This window comes from Lissotriton vulgaris, chromosome 9 (assembly GCF_964263255.1).
Source record: "Lissotriton vulgaris chromosome 9, aLisVul1.2, whole genome shotgun sequence".
Classification (NCBI taxonomy): domain Eukaryota; kingdom Metazoa; phylum Chordata; class Amphibia; order Caudata; family Salamandridae; genus Lissotriton; species Lissotriton vulgaris.
In genome coordinates, this window is record NC_141697.1 from 736,260,248 (window position 1) to 736,274,924 (window position 14,677).

At 39.7% G+C, this 14,677-nt stretch overlaps 1 protein-coding gene across 2 annotated transcripts in view; it reads left to right on the forward strand.

The window, feature by feature from the left end:
• DHX34 (DExH-box helicase 34) overlaps positions 1-14,677 on the forward strand; it is a 418,314-nt gene that overhangs the window by 174,346 nt on the left and 229,291 nt on the right. For both annotated transcript variants that reach the window (XM_086938485.1, XM_086938486.1), the window contains exons 7-8: positions 1,044-1,218; positions 3,499-3,692. In XM_086938485.1, the coding sequence (XP_086794611.1) occupies positions 1,044-1,218; positions 3,499-3,692 (369 nt within the window). The remainder of the gene's footprint in view (positions 1-1,043; positions 1,219-3,498; positions 3,693-14,677) is intronic.

Consider the following 14,677-nt stretch of genomic DNA (forward strand, 5'->3'; position numbering starts at 1 on the left):
TTCTTCTACCACGCAGGACACAGCAGCTGTGATCTGACATGTTTCTAGGATTCTTCCTTGCCTAACTAGTTCCAGAAATATGGGGATCTGCTAGTATTGCATGATTTACTAGGCAGTTAAGGGTTCAGGGCAATACATGTGTCCAAAATAGAATCAATCATGTGCTATGACAGGGTAGCTATCTGCAATATAGGTAGATTGTAGCTCACAAAAAAGAAGTGGTCAAGAAAGCTATATTGTAACCAAGCTGCTGGCTCATAAGATGCTTCAGTGACAGGAAAGGGCCTTGCCCTTGATACAAGAAACCCACCATTGTTTGTGGCATGCAATGATTTTTCCAGAGAGTACCCTTAACTATTCATTCAACTTCAAGGATCCTTCAAAATGGCTGAGAGGTAGAAGCTTCTTTGTCGACCTTCCTACATGTTCCTTTCACTAGTGTTCCATGTACCCCTATGCCACTGATGACCTGTTTTTTTCTTGTTACCCCCAACCACCAGAGTGCTAGTGTCTGTGGTGCTGGTTTGAAAGGACACATTTCAGTCATTTCTTAGCATGTAGAATGACATTGTAGGGCAGATCGTCCATCATCAAAGAAAAATCGGAAGCACACTCTAGAACCCCTCCATTACTGGACCACAGCACCTCTTTCACAGGTGGAGCAGCATTTGCTGTCCTGACACTGGCCCCTGGTGGCTCGCGGGTTGTGAACTAGGCATCCCACAAAACACAAAAGGGTAGTCAACTCCAAAATCCATTTGGTAGTCTCTATACTGTCTAATGCAGCCCTGTACTAGCATTGCAAACATGTTGTACCTTTTCATATCCACTGTACATTGGGAAAAAGGCTTTTGCAAATGATTACAAATACGCTTTGGCTGGTAAATATGGCCCCAGAGCTGCAGTAAAGAATAAAATGAAGTTGTTGACCTGCAATTATTTACATCCACCGAAATGTCATGAAGAACCCGTCCTCTATTCATGTATGTTGATATCAGTCATTTACCTACCGCCTAAATGCTTTCTGTATATATTGGTTGCAGATGAAAAGTATGGGCTTGGGCAACCCTCGCATATTCCCTTTCATTGAGCAGCCACCCATGTCTAGCCTGGAAACTGCAATTCACTACCTGCGAGACCAAGGAGCACTTGATGAATCTGAAGAACTCACACCCATTGGAAACTTGCTGGCACAATTACCTGTGGATGTTGTTGTAGGTGAGTAATGAATGTGTGCTTCAATCCATGACTGATCTGTTCATTGATAGTCACAGAAAAGGATCCCTTCATTTATGGGACTTTTTAATTGTTTAACATTTTTTATGTTATGATGGGGTACCCATGCAAGCTTACATAATGCAATATAACATGTATGTCTGATCATGATCACGCCCTCTCCTCCTCTCTCCACTTCACACTCAAAACCATCAGAAAAATTCTACCATATCTGGAGAAGAAACATAGGAAAACAATTGTCACAGGTCTAGTGCTTTCACGCCTAGACTATTGCAACAGTCTGATGCTAAACGCCCAGCAGAGCGTACTCAACAAACTCCAACTTCTGCAAAATGCAGCCGCCCGCCTAATCACTGACACACCCAAATTTTCCTCGGTATCCCAAGATCTGGTCAAATTACACTGGCTGCCCATCCGTAAAAGAATCACTTTCAAGGCGGGATGCATGGTTTTCAAAGCCCTCCACGATACAGGCCCCAGGCACCTGAAATCTCTTTTCTGCTGGCATAAACCAGCAAGAACTCTGAGGTCAGGACAACTGACCCTGGTCACAGTCCCCAGAACTAAAAAAGCTCGCTGGGGTGGCAGGAGCTTTTCTCTTGGAGCGGCAGAGGCCTGGAATAAACTCCCACTTGTACTCAGACAGACTCAGGACCTGATGGTCTTCAGAAGAGGACTCAAAACATGGCTCTTCACTCTGTAAGCACGCTCCTTCACACCAGCCTATCCTTCTAGCGCCAGGACACCTCCGGGTAACAGAGCGCTCTACAAATGTGTAAAATAAATAAAATGAATACAAATTAGGCTGCAGTACTGACTGTTCAGATCATTCCTCTACTAAGTTGGCATCTACATTATAGACTTCCAGATTTGTACTCTGATGATCAGTATGTCCAGCGCACCGTACTTGCCAAGCGAACTATTCCCAGAACTAATTGGTCGATACAGAAACATGGAGTGGATTGACTTCTGACTTTAAAGAGTATTCAAATATGTTTCTCTTTTGAACTACCTGCTCGTTGTTTCTCTCAATCAGCACAAATCCTGGAGCAGGATTCTCCAGTCGTCTGGTTCTTTTATGAGCCTCTCATTTGTTCTAGTTAAGTTGAGCTGCTTCCTCTCTGCTAAGGCCCAATCATATGTAACGTCTAAAATGTTAGTTCGTTGCAACCTGAGTAGTTAAACAAGTGGATGGTTGGAAGTCTTTCTGTTGGTTATGAGAGAACATAGTATTGCAAGCCCACCTCTTCCCAAAACTCCCTTTACTTCTGAGTACACCAAGCCAAATGTAGAAATTCTGATAACTCTTTAACAACCTAATGGAATAACATATTGGCAGAGACCAAACACAGGGCAGAAAATGTAATCTTCACCGAACACAAATCAAAGCACCCCAAAACTTGGTGCATGTTCAAAATTAAAGTTATGCAAATTGGTATAAGTAATGCAGCAACACTTGGTGAGATGGGACTTAATCATATGTAAAATGGTAGTAAGGTTTTGTTGGATTTTTACAGTATTGACAAGCAGCTTATGCGGCTTCAGGTAGTAACTAATCAGTTGGTATTTAAAGGAATTTGAAAACTCCATAAAAAGAGGAATTCCGAGTAGAGAACGGTATTAGCAATGGGGCAGATATCCAAATCCTTGCCTGACCAGCCATGCTCACTTTTCCCTTAAAATATGTCAGAGAAAAATCCTGAAGATCAAGATCTGAATATTCTTTGCCTCTTATGGACCCTCCATTGTAAAAAAGTAGAAAGTTATGTCTTAAATTTTTATTTTGATATTTGTATAATGCAAATCTAGCTGTAGAGCAGAGGAGCACTGCACATTAATTGGAGGAGGAATGGATGGAAGACAATTAAAGACCGTCTACAAAACGTGCGGCTTAGCACATTTTCAAATGCACAATTCCATCACATATGTGCATAATTACATTCTTACATTTTGTTTTAATGCAAAGCGAGATTAAGTGATTAACTAAAAATGAGATGAACATTGGAAAGGGACAAAGCTGGGATTAGAACCCAGTTATCCAGTTTCTGAAGTCAAGAACTTGGCCACCAGACTGTACATCTTTGTAATTGAAGTGATGATATATTACTCAAAATGAGCGTAGTAACGCACAGAACATGATGTAGACAGAACGATAAAGAAATTGATATAACTGAAAATAAATCATTCAGTGTTGTATGTCTTCCATTATATTTTACAGGAATCATTTTCTTTCTTTCCCTATTAACCTCTTTGTGTTTTCAGGAAAGATGCTGATTCTAGGCTCACTCTTTAGTCTAGTAGAGCCGGTGCTCACCATTGCGGCTGCTCTAAGTGTTCAGTCACCATTTCTTCGAAGTGCACAGAACAACCCAGACTGCAGTACTGCCAGAAAAACCTTGGAGAGTGAGCATGGAGATCCTTTCATGCTGCTCAATGCCTTCAACGAGTGGGTGCAGGTGATGTTGTCCATATCAACTATTTTAAGTCAACGACATCCTAAGAAATTTGCATTGCGTTTAAGGGTGTCTAGAGCAGGGCCTGTAAATGTTTTCAACTTTCAAAAAGTTATGAATTGGGTTCATATTTCTTTTGATTTTAGCTTCAGCTATGTAGCTCCCAATTGATTTGAGTGCAGTTTACTTGAGTTTGAATTCTTCAAAATCGGTTTCTTTCCCTCCACCTGCATACTCCTTTGCACTTTCTTTTCATTGTTTGCACATTTAGTACTTACTAATTTATAGACTACTTGTTTTATTTTTAAAAAGTTCATTACTCCTTTGCCTCAAAGGAGCAAGGATGCTTTAAGCAGACCCAGCTATCTATTGCGTTTGTACTTTGTGCGTTGCACCTTCCAGCTCATTACATCTGGTGAACTCTATCAATCAATCTTTTACTGTCAGTACCGTGGCTTAGATAAAGTGCATTGCTTTTATTCCATTTGACTATCACTAGTATTGTCCCAATGAATCCTGTACAAATCTTGGGAAGGCATGTAACCATTCCTGCTAGCATAATCAATACATTTGTAAGATTATAAATTCTTGTTATATGATCAACGAACCCCTGGAACATGTCAGCCAGATGTATTAAATCAGCTTATGCTTCGCCACTTCTTCCACACTACTCCAATACACCCAGGAACATTCATCTTGGTTAGTATGATACATCTGGTGTAGTTCCTGTAAATGTAGTTATTTACTGTATTTATAATCCAATTATTGATATTCAGTTGTTCAAAGACCTCATTAAATTTCAAAGTCACCAAGTCTACCACTAGGTATAGAGGTGATGGTAGACATCCATTTGATCCTTCTTAAGCAGTAGTTTCAGGACGTCATTCTTCAGAGAATTGCTCAACTTTTAAGGCCATGGGAGCAGCTCCAGATATTTCCTGATAAAAAAGTATTTCTCCCATTATAAATCTCAAGATATTCAGCTGGGATCGGCACCCATCAAAGGTTTTTAGTGATATATCACTTTTAAGTGACATATGTAAAATGCTATTTCATTGTGTAAGTTGTGAAGACATAAACAACCCGACAAAATAATAGCAATTTGCTTAAATCCCAGGAACTACCTTAAAAAGCATGCAAAGCACATCTAAAATAAGATTCAAGATAAGTAAAGAGTCCCAAGAATTTTTCTGGGCTTCTTGGATCTAAAATATATTTTCATCTGCATCCCACTGAGACCAAACCATAGAAAACTCAAAATGTAATGTATGTACTCTTGCTCATATACACCGAAACAGAAGAGTAATTTGTATATTTCATGCTATATAATTTTGTATGTACCTGGTTTTCATTCTATCTTGTCATTTGGCTTTGTGCATAGTTTGAAATGCAGGGATACATGAAAGACATAAATATTTTCTAACTCATAAATGAGCACCTTGAAACAGCGTTCCAGCAGATTTGAGCATACGCTTCTCCACAGTACTCATTTCTTCATGAAGTAAGAAAAAACAACTGTATTTTATGAAAAGTTTTATTTTGGTTGGAGGCGTCAACGCCTAGGCTGACTGTGCCTCTTGTGGTAGGAAGTAAAATTAATCAATTAATGCCTTTGCAAACAAATGAAATGGAATTAATGAAATAGAACATGAGAATTGCTATGAGTTGACTGTAGATTTTGTGGGCCCAGAATTCTCTACCAAGTGCTTTGGAAGCAACTATCGGGCGTATGGCCCTCTTTTCTGCCTCATCACTTCTGCTTCAGTTTTTGGTATTTCTATGCATCTGCCAGCTTCCCATCATCTAACCACCAACTGCTGGTGGGGTTCCTGTCGGTGTATGATTGGCTAGACACTGTGTAGGTCCAGTGTGGGCTCAGTTCCCCATTCAAATTGGTTGTTTGTTTCCCAAGGGTAAGGTGAGCAAGTTGGTGTTTTATCTGAAATGGGTATGAAAGGTGGATTTGTAGCTTGTTTGGACTTTTGTGCATTTAAATCCCATACAGTTTCGTTTTTGTCAGTTGGTGCTGGTCTTAGTCCCTTTATCTATTCTTTCATTTGGTGATTGGAATTGGTTTATTTTTGTGAGATTTATGTACTGAGAGAATGAGAACGCTTTTCCAGAATCCACTGTGTATGAACAAAAAAATGAGCAACTGTAAAAAAGAATGGAGAAATCAGTATCCGCTGCTCATACTTTCAATCTTTTTTCAGTAACATAGAAGTGGTCAAAATAACTTGATTCTTTAAGAATTAATTTCTGAAATTGCCATTGCTGGTGGAATATTTGAGTCTGGTTTCTAACCTATGAATGAGAAGCTTGCTATTAACATTACAATATTTGGTACTGATCAGACTGCTTGGGAACTAGTTCCACCCTTGACAACAAAACTTGGGGGGACGCTGCATCGCCTCACCTACCTGCCGTGAGGGCAACGGCTTGTCCAGCTCTGTCAAGCGCCGTGAGGGAAACGGCAGACCCGCAAAGCTGTCCACTTCCACCGGGGTCACTGAACTGCAACCCCCAGGTGCCCTGGCGGCCGAGTCGCGTCCCTGACACTACCTTCGCGCCTGGAGGCGCCTGAAAAGCAAGGAACACCTCTCGCAACGCGAGTCGCGCGCGGGAGCGCCCAGGGCTAAGCCAGGGCAAAGGGCGGGCCCTCAGGGGCCCTCAGAGGCACAAGGAGGCCGGGACGGGCCACCCCTCTTGGCTTTATCGAAGGAGGAGGTACTGAGTCTATTCTTTACCTTCTTATTGATCCCACATTGTACTGCCTATTGTCGCTTTTGCAGTTCTGCTGTCCATTAATCATGTCCATCTGGGAGGAGCTGAATGCCCTGTGTGGTACGAAATATGTCCCGGACGTATCAACCCCCCCTATAGTGGGTAGCGACGATGATGTGGAAAAAGATAATGTCATTGAGAATCTATCTAATGCTGACAAAATGTGCACTAGCCCCTCATTATCCCCCTCCAACCCAACTATATTAACGCCGACTACGGCTGTGAACACAATACATGACTCGGTATCGCCCCTCCAATTGACCTTACTGGCTCAGATTGAGCAACTGTTAATATCTGCACTATCACCTCTGGTCACAAAAATCAACGATCTAGGGGACAGGTTGACCAGTATCGAAAAAACAATAAAAAGGAACTATCCACCAACTGAAAAAACTGCTATACCTATTCATCCTATTCCCCCAATCAACAATGATAAGCCTAAGTCCACTGCACGCAGGAAAGTTCAAACTCTTGAACCCCCTATTACTACACCCATTCCAAGTGGTCGGAATGTTACTTTTAACCCCGCACTCGTACCCCACAGAGCTCCAAGGACTGTTCTAGAAAGTAGGCATCGAATTAATCTACCTCCAGAAGCCGCCCCATATGTGACTGTTCTCTCTGGGGTTCCTGCACTTAGTCAGGGCAAACTTGAAACACACCAGGACCTGCTAAACAAAGCCATTTTCTGGATAAAACACAACAGACCGTTGCCACCTGCTCTAGATGGTGGAATCCTGAGTGTCAGGAGGGTGGGGTGGCTAGGCACGTTGCCCAAAGACATCTTGGGGGACTTGATCTTAATTAAATTCAAGAGTAGAAACATTGTCCCCTATTTACGATCTTCCCAGCCCAAAGAGGGAGATGGCCCCATCTGCATCTCTGACCTGTATGATTTTTATCCCGTCTCCCGATACCATCCGCTACCAAGTCAAATGTCACTAAATCATAATTCTTGGTGAAAGGGGATTCCGTGTACTCTGTGCTATTAACCCTCTACCCTCTAATTAGTTTTGATTACGCACGTACTTTTTTTTTTGCCAAATTGATTTTAGTTTGTTTTTAATAGTCGGTTTCTTTTTTGTAATGAAATGATGAGTTATCTATGCATGTATGTATTTTTTCTTGTTGCTTTTATGGTTTTAAACTAAAAACCGAATAAAGCTTATTTGATATTTGATATTTGACAACAATCCTTGAATTAATACACCAGTCACCTGATGTGAACAATTTGCCCATGTTAGGTAGCAGTTCTAATTATATCATCAACTTTTGCACAGTCCTGTCACTGACTGCCAAGTGCAAGATTCTTTAAGCTTACTGATGGATGCATCTGATTTGAATATGCTTGATATCAAGATAAATCAGGACATTGAGAAGGCTAATACTACTGAAATCGAATGTGAATTCTCAGTTGAGGAGCTAGGATGAATCAGGAAGAATCATAAACAGGAATCTTAAATTCCAGTGGCAAAAAGAAACAGTTTGAGTCAGTTTAATAAATCAATAGTTGCAGCAATGAAAGCCCTAAATTGGCACTCCGACAAGCTCAAACTTTAACATAACCTATTACAATCCCTGACATCTTTGTCTCCGTCATTGACTGAAAATTGATAGACTTTTCTGTTTAATACCTGTTCTTTTAAAAAAAATAAATGTGTTCCCCCACTGTTGTGGAGAAAGTATGCTTCTTGCCATCAATGTTGCAATCATTGGGAGAAGGCTTAAAAATATATAAATTAGAAGATAGGAGCCACGGAAAGGAAAAGACCCCAAGGGGCCATGAGAAAAACTTCCAGGTACTTCCTCATTTTTATTCAGTTTCAAACTCCCCATGTACACGTACTCATTGAAATTGGCTTGTCTGATCCATAATTGGGAAACAATTCACCCACTGAGTTAGTTACCAACTTTGTGGTTGGACGCAACTTCAAGCAACCAGGGCAGTGTAGAACCACTATCACGAGAAGCCAAAAAGCATCTGACAAAGCTGGCCAGCTCAAAAATAATGTCTACTTTTATGCCAGTTTTGGCAGGCGGTAATAAACGTAATAAGGCATTATCTAAATTATTTCACTCTTCAAGGACGACAGTGTTAAGTGCAATACTAAAATAGAACTCACAGAAGTACCGTAGTTTGAGTAAAGAGACAGATTCAGCCACCTCCCCTCTGGTGTTCAAAGGTCTACTAACTCGGTTGATAGCATGAGCTTGCAATGCATATAGAATGAAGGAGGGCTGCAAAATGCGTTCATAGACAACTTAAACTCCGGTCCAAGTATATCTGTCTCCGGACGCTTTACATCTTTAGTTAACAATGGGGACAATGAGGCTGCAAAAATGACGACCACCTCACATTTAATAGAAAATGACTTCTCTTCACCATATAGTGTGACATTGTATGGTATGACACTTGTTAAAATAGAATGTAGTAGTCAAACAGATTGCCTCCTTCACGAGCAACGTATACCTTGTCTTGCAAACATTAAGGAAAATCCCCTAGAGTATTCAGAGAATCCATTCCAGAGAAGTAGCTCAGAAGATGATGGTGTTTTATTTGGGTAGCAAAAGAATACATTTTTCTTTACTGGCATGTACAACTCTAAAAGCCCCAAACGACTTATTATTAATAGCGGGAAAATTATTTGCTTGTCGCAATACGTTGGAGAACTTGCACATCAGATAAGGATATAGGTATAGAAGGCGCACGCTCTACTGGATAATAAACAGTAGTGACCTGGGCTACTAATGAATTTTCAGATATGGTATGCAACAGTTTTAGTACCTTTTATGTCTGGAAAATTGTTATTTAGCCTCTATGAAGAGAGAAACGCCTTGCTATTGGGGTGATTTCAGCAGAGTGTACAAACAGACGGGAGGAGGTTAGGAATATTGACAGCAGTTTTAAGGAGAGCGCTAGGTAGTTCCAGGGATTTTAACTGCTCGGCTACTGAGCTGCAAATCTCTAGCGATTTATATCAGAGGCAAACAAAAAATCATGACATTGGCCCATCATAAAGAAGCAATGAAAGATTGTCCTGGGCGGTAACAGCTTTGTCAAGGAATACGTAGGCTCTTGCTGAGCACCACATCCAAACTCTGTAGCAAGCTACATAAGATATTGTCATGGAATCTTCCAGGACTGGATCAATTTCAAAATGTTATTGATTTTCTGGACTATGGAAACTTCCAGTTCTAGACACTTTTCTTTTTGCTGAGTTTCAGGGGTTTGCAACTCCTGCTAAGCATTACAATATTTATGGCCCTCTTGCTATGGATTTATCAATCTATGGGACTATACCTGTGGAAAACAAGGCTGTTCAATTCAGTTAATGCCTCAGTGAAATGCAAGTGTTCCTTATCAAGAACTGTTCGGGGCATAATGTTATAATTGTGCCTTCAGATGTGATTGGTTAATGTGTACCTTATTCCCTTTCACTTAGTCAGGAAAGCCATAATAGACCAGTTCTCTTCTGTATTAGAATCAATTCAACTAATGGATTGTCATGTGAGCATGATTATTTACGGTGAGTTTAAAATAAACATAATGGTCCTTACGAGGAGATGGACATTCAGATAAAATTGACTGGAAAATGAATATATCCTACTGTTTATAAGTAATCCAAGGACACGATCCAGAAGACAGTAACATTCTGCAATTATTGCAAGGGCACAATGAAAAACCATTACATAAACATACTGTCTAACATAACCTTGCAATTGCTCGCTAATTTGTACCACTAGATAGGCAATCTTGGATTATGCTTTTGTTTTTCCGCTTCTGTTCATGTTGATTAGTGACTTTGTTATAGGCACAAGTCTGGAAAGTAATCACATTCCACAAGTGATCCTCTTTAAACTTGCCTGTAGAAAAGTGGAAACGCAAATGCTGCTGGATATTTGACAGATGTGGCTCGAATGAAATTACAAAGATCGAAGAAGAATTGATCAAATGGGAGGGCATGCAAACTGACTTTATGTCCCTTGATATCTCAGGCAGGATCATGATGACTCTTGTGGTTAAGTGATCACTTTTTTTTGTATCTATTTGGTCATTCTTTTTGCCTGTGGACTCTTAATGTATAAGGAGCCTATCCCGCAGAAAGAATAATCTCTGGTACAGAAGAGATCTTAAATATAAACAAAAAGCTTCAAGAGCTCAAGCTAGACAGTTATCAACTTACACCTCTTAAATATGAGCCCAGAGGTAGATAGACAAAAAAAGAAACATATGTTTATCATAAACAGGTTTGGAAATAAAAGAATTGTTACAATGAAAAATAGAATTTCTTCTTTTAAATATGTAAACATCACAATCAAAGGCACTTTTGGTCCTTAATGATTTCGATCAAGTCAACTCATTAGGTTATTCACACAATGTTGACATTGAAAATTGTATGGCAAATACTAACTATCTCTAGGTGGAACGAGCATGACAGAAAACGTATAATGCCTTTTCTATAACAGTAGGCTATCTTGCGCCCGTCGAGCTCAAGGTCTTTTTTCATATAAACTAGGAAAAGTGTCTGACCAATCTCAGAACAGATGATGCACCTGCTCACAACTATCTCCCATGTGCTTTGTCGATACATGCTACTTCTTGGTGGTCAAGGATTCAGACACCCTTGTTTACTCAGCTGACTTTCAACATACTGACATTCTTGATTCAGTGGTGGGATCTATATTACATCCCCTTTTCAAGAAGGGTGATTCAGTTGTTCTAGGCAGTTATAGATTATTTGCCCTTCTAGAAAGGATACAAAGGCATATGCAAAAATATCAAGTAAAAAAAACAGGAGGCAAACCTTCACTTACAAAGGGGACAGGGCTTTTGACATCAAAAAAACATATGTGCTCCCTAAATTGACGGCCTATGCTCATTTAAATCTTTATTTGGCCACCTATGTTCTCATTCCTTGTTATGTAAAGTAGCAGAAACACCCAATAGTGCAACTGTCACCTTGGGAACAGGTGTATTTGCTGACCAAAACATTCAGCTATTTCAAAATCATATGTTCATGTCCACTTGGTTGTACATATCCAATTTTATTTCATTGAATTGGTAAATTTTTCATTGTTCTCATTAGTATTATTCAAAATTCATTCCCGGAAAATAATACATATCCAATGCATTTCGGTGGAAGACCACCTTCTTCAGGGATCCATCTATGGATAACAAACATAACGTTTTGAGAATACTGCTATCTGTTTTGTATGAACTATACTATACAATGTTAACAATCTATATAATTACTCGGCATTCAACATTGTGTATAAGTTATCACTCGCAAATGATGTTAAAACATGCTCATGATTATACATTTCACTAAAAAACTTACAATGGTCACAGTGTTAAAGTTATGGTTACGCACTCCATTAAACTCTGTACTGCGCTACCCGTAATTCAAATGCGTGTGATATTAAAGCGTGTAAAGCGTTGCTAGCACATTCTGTGAGGGGACAAGGCCAAAGAAAAAGAAAAAGAACAGCCACAAACCAGGACAACAACCAAAAAGACGAAGAAACATTAAACGATGATAATAATTTAGTGCTGAACCTCTCAGATTACAGATTGAGTCAACCACAAATCAAAACTTTACAGAAAGGATTATCGTACGTGCCCACAGCACATACCAACCAATTGGAACTGGAAGTTAGCTTATTTAAGCTAACCAGAAAGATGAGACTATGTCATTTCTTTGAGAACATTGTCACAGAGGTGAGACCCACAGAACCTGATGAACTCAAAGGTTTAAAAACTCGCAGCACATTCTTGGCCCCCATAGGCCACAAAACCATAGATCTGTTTGAACAATTGTGCAAGAAAGATATAAGTAAGCTCAACACACAAAAGAGAACCAAAAGAACAAACATGACGAAAAAAGATTTTGGAACTTTAAAGTCCATAGTTAACAACAAGGATATAATATGTCAACAGGCGGATAAAGGGGGAGCCTTAGTAATCTTGAACAGAACGTATTACCAGGAGGTAGTAGAGAACCATTTATCGGATGAAAATACGTACATGGAAATCAATTTTGATCCCACAGAAGACATCAAAAAAACATTACAAGTCATCTTAAGCCAAGCTCTTGTGAACGGAACAATCAATGAGCGCACAAAAAAGTTTTTAACACAAGACGATCCTAAAAGTCCAGTACTATATATGGTTCCCAAAGTCCATAAGGATCCGATAAAGCCTCCATGTCGTCCAATAGTGTCCACCAAAAATAGTCTGCACAAACCCATTGGGAAGTTTCTTGATAAATACCTACAACCACTGATACTAAACACCCCATCCTACATAAAGGCCACCACGGATTTTCTGGTGAAACTGAGAACCATGAAATGTGAAGGAGAATCAATCATGGCGACCATTGACGTTAAAGCCTTATATACGTCTATTCCACACCAACAAGGCCTTGAAGCAGTGGAGAGAGCACTGGTACAGAGTGATTATTCTTTGGATTTACAGGTATTTTTGATGGAACTCATGCAATTTACCTTGATGCACAGTTACTTTCAATATGAAAAAAGATGGTTTATCCAGAAGAGCGGAACTTCTATGGGCAACTGTGCCGCACCGGCATATGCTAATCTTTACATGGCCACATTCGAGGAGACACACGTGTACAAAGATCCAACTTGGATGGAACGCATTAAACTTTATGTTCGTTTCATAGACAACATATTTGTAGTCTGGAAGGACAGTCACCAAAGCTTACAAAATCAACTACTTAAACTGGATGCTAAAGATGACAGAATAAAGTTCACTTGGAACATTGATGCAAAAACGATTCAATATTTGGATGTAGAAATCACACAAACAGAAGGTCAATTCACTACGAACCTCTATCGAAAAGCAACAGATAGGAACAACTTACTGAGATATGATAGTCACCATCCCCCAGCATTAAAACAACACCTACCATACTCTCAATTTCTTAGGGTAAAAAGAGTGGTCTCTGAGGAGGAACAATTGAAACAGCAACTCAACACCATGAACAAAAGATTTTTGGATAGAGGCTACCCGGACACAGTAACGAAACAAGCCATACACAGAATCACCTTAAAAACCAGAGAAGATCTGCTGTTCAAAAAAACATATATAGAACAACCACGGATAACATGTGTGAACAAATATTCCACAGTAAGCCAACAATACAAAGCCATAATCAAGAGACATTGGCCTATGATTAGAATAGAACCGGATTTCAAGGGAATATTCTCTAATGAACCTATGTTCCCATATACCAGAGCGAAAAATGTATCAGAGTTTCTAAAAACACCATCGGATTCAGGTGAAACCACGAATTACTGAGGCACAGTTCCGTGCCTAAATTGCAATAACTGTAATAATATGATGAGGAGCAATGTGATAACCCACCCTATGAAAGGGCATAACATCCACCTTAAAGTCAATGGAACTTGTGATTCTACTAACATTGTTTATATGCTGAAGTGCCCCTGTGGGCGTATATACGTGGGCCACACTGAAAGAAAATTCAAAGTAAGGCTGAATGAGCATAAAAGCAATATACGAACTGGTTCACAAAAATCTACGGTGGCCAATCATTTTCAGGAAGAAAAACATCACATAAGCCAGCTGAAAGCATGTATCCTGGAACAGGTGAACAAAAGAGAAGGTCAGAACAATAAGAACTATTTGCTTAAGAGGGAAAACCATTGTATTTTCCATTTGAACAGTTTGAAACCCCACGGGTTAAATGAAAGGATTGAATCCCAATGTTACTTGTAAGCACTATCTGTGTTCTAATATTCATGTTTTTCGATCTTAATGTCAATTTTAATTTCAGTTTCCAGCCACCATTTAAGTGCTTTATTCCGTGGTCAGCACATGCGGCAATATTTGGTTATTTGGTCATTTATATTTCCGCTAGATCGGTTATGTTAAATATCACACTTTCACATTGTTAAGTATCACATTTTCACACAGTTACATTCTCTGTAACTCCTATCGTGTTCACACGGCAGTCGATAAAGCTTCATAGCTTAAAAAACATTTCCAGTGCATAACTCAGTGACGTTACACGCATGCGTAAGAAAGGCGGGTTCCATCAACTACCCGGAAATGCTAGTAACATGAACCCGCAGCCGGTCCGTTGAGACGCCAGCTAGGTCGCTACAGGTAAAATACCGAAATATCATTGAAATATGTTTGGGAATACCTTAACGAAAACCCG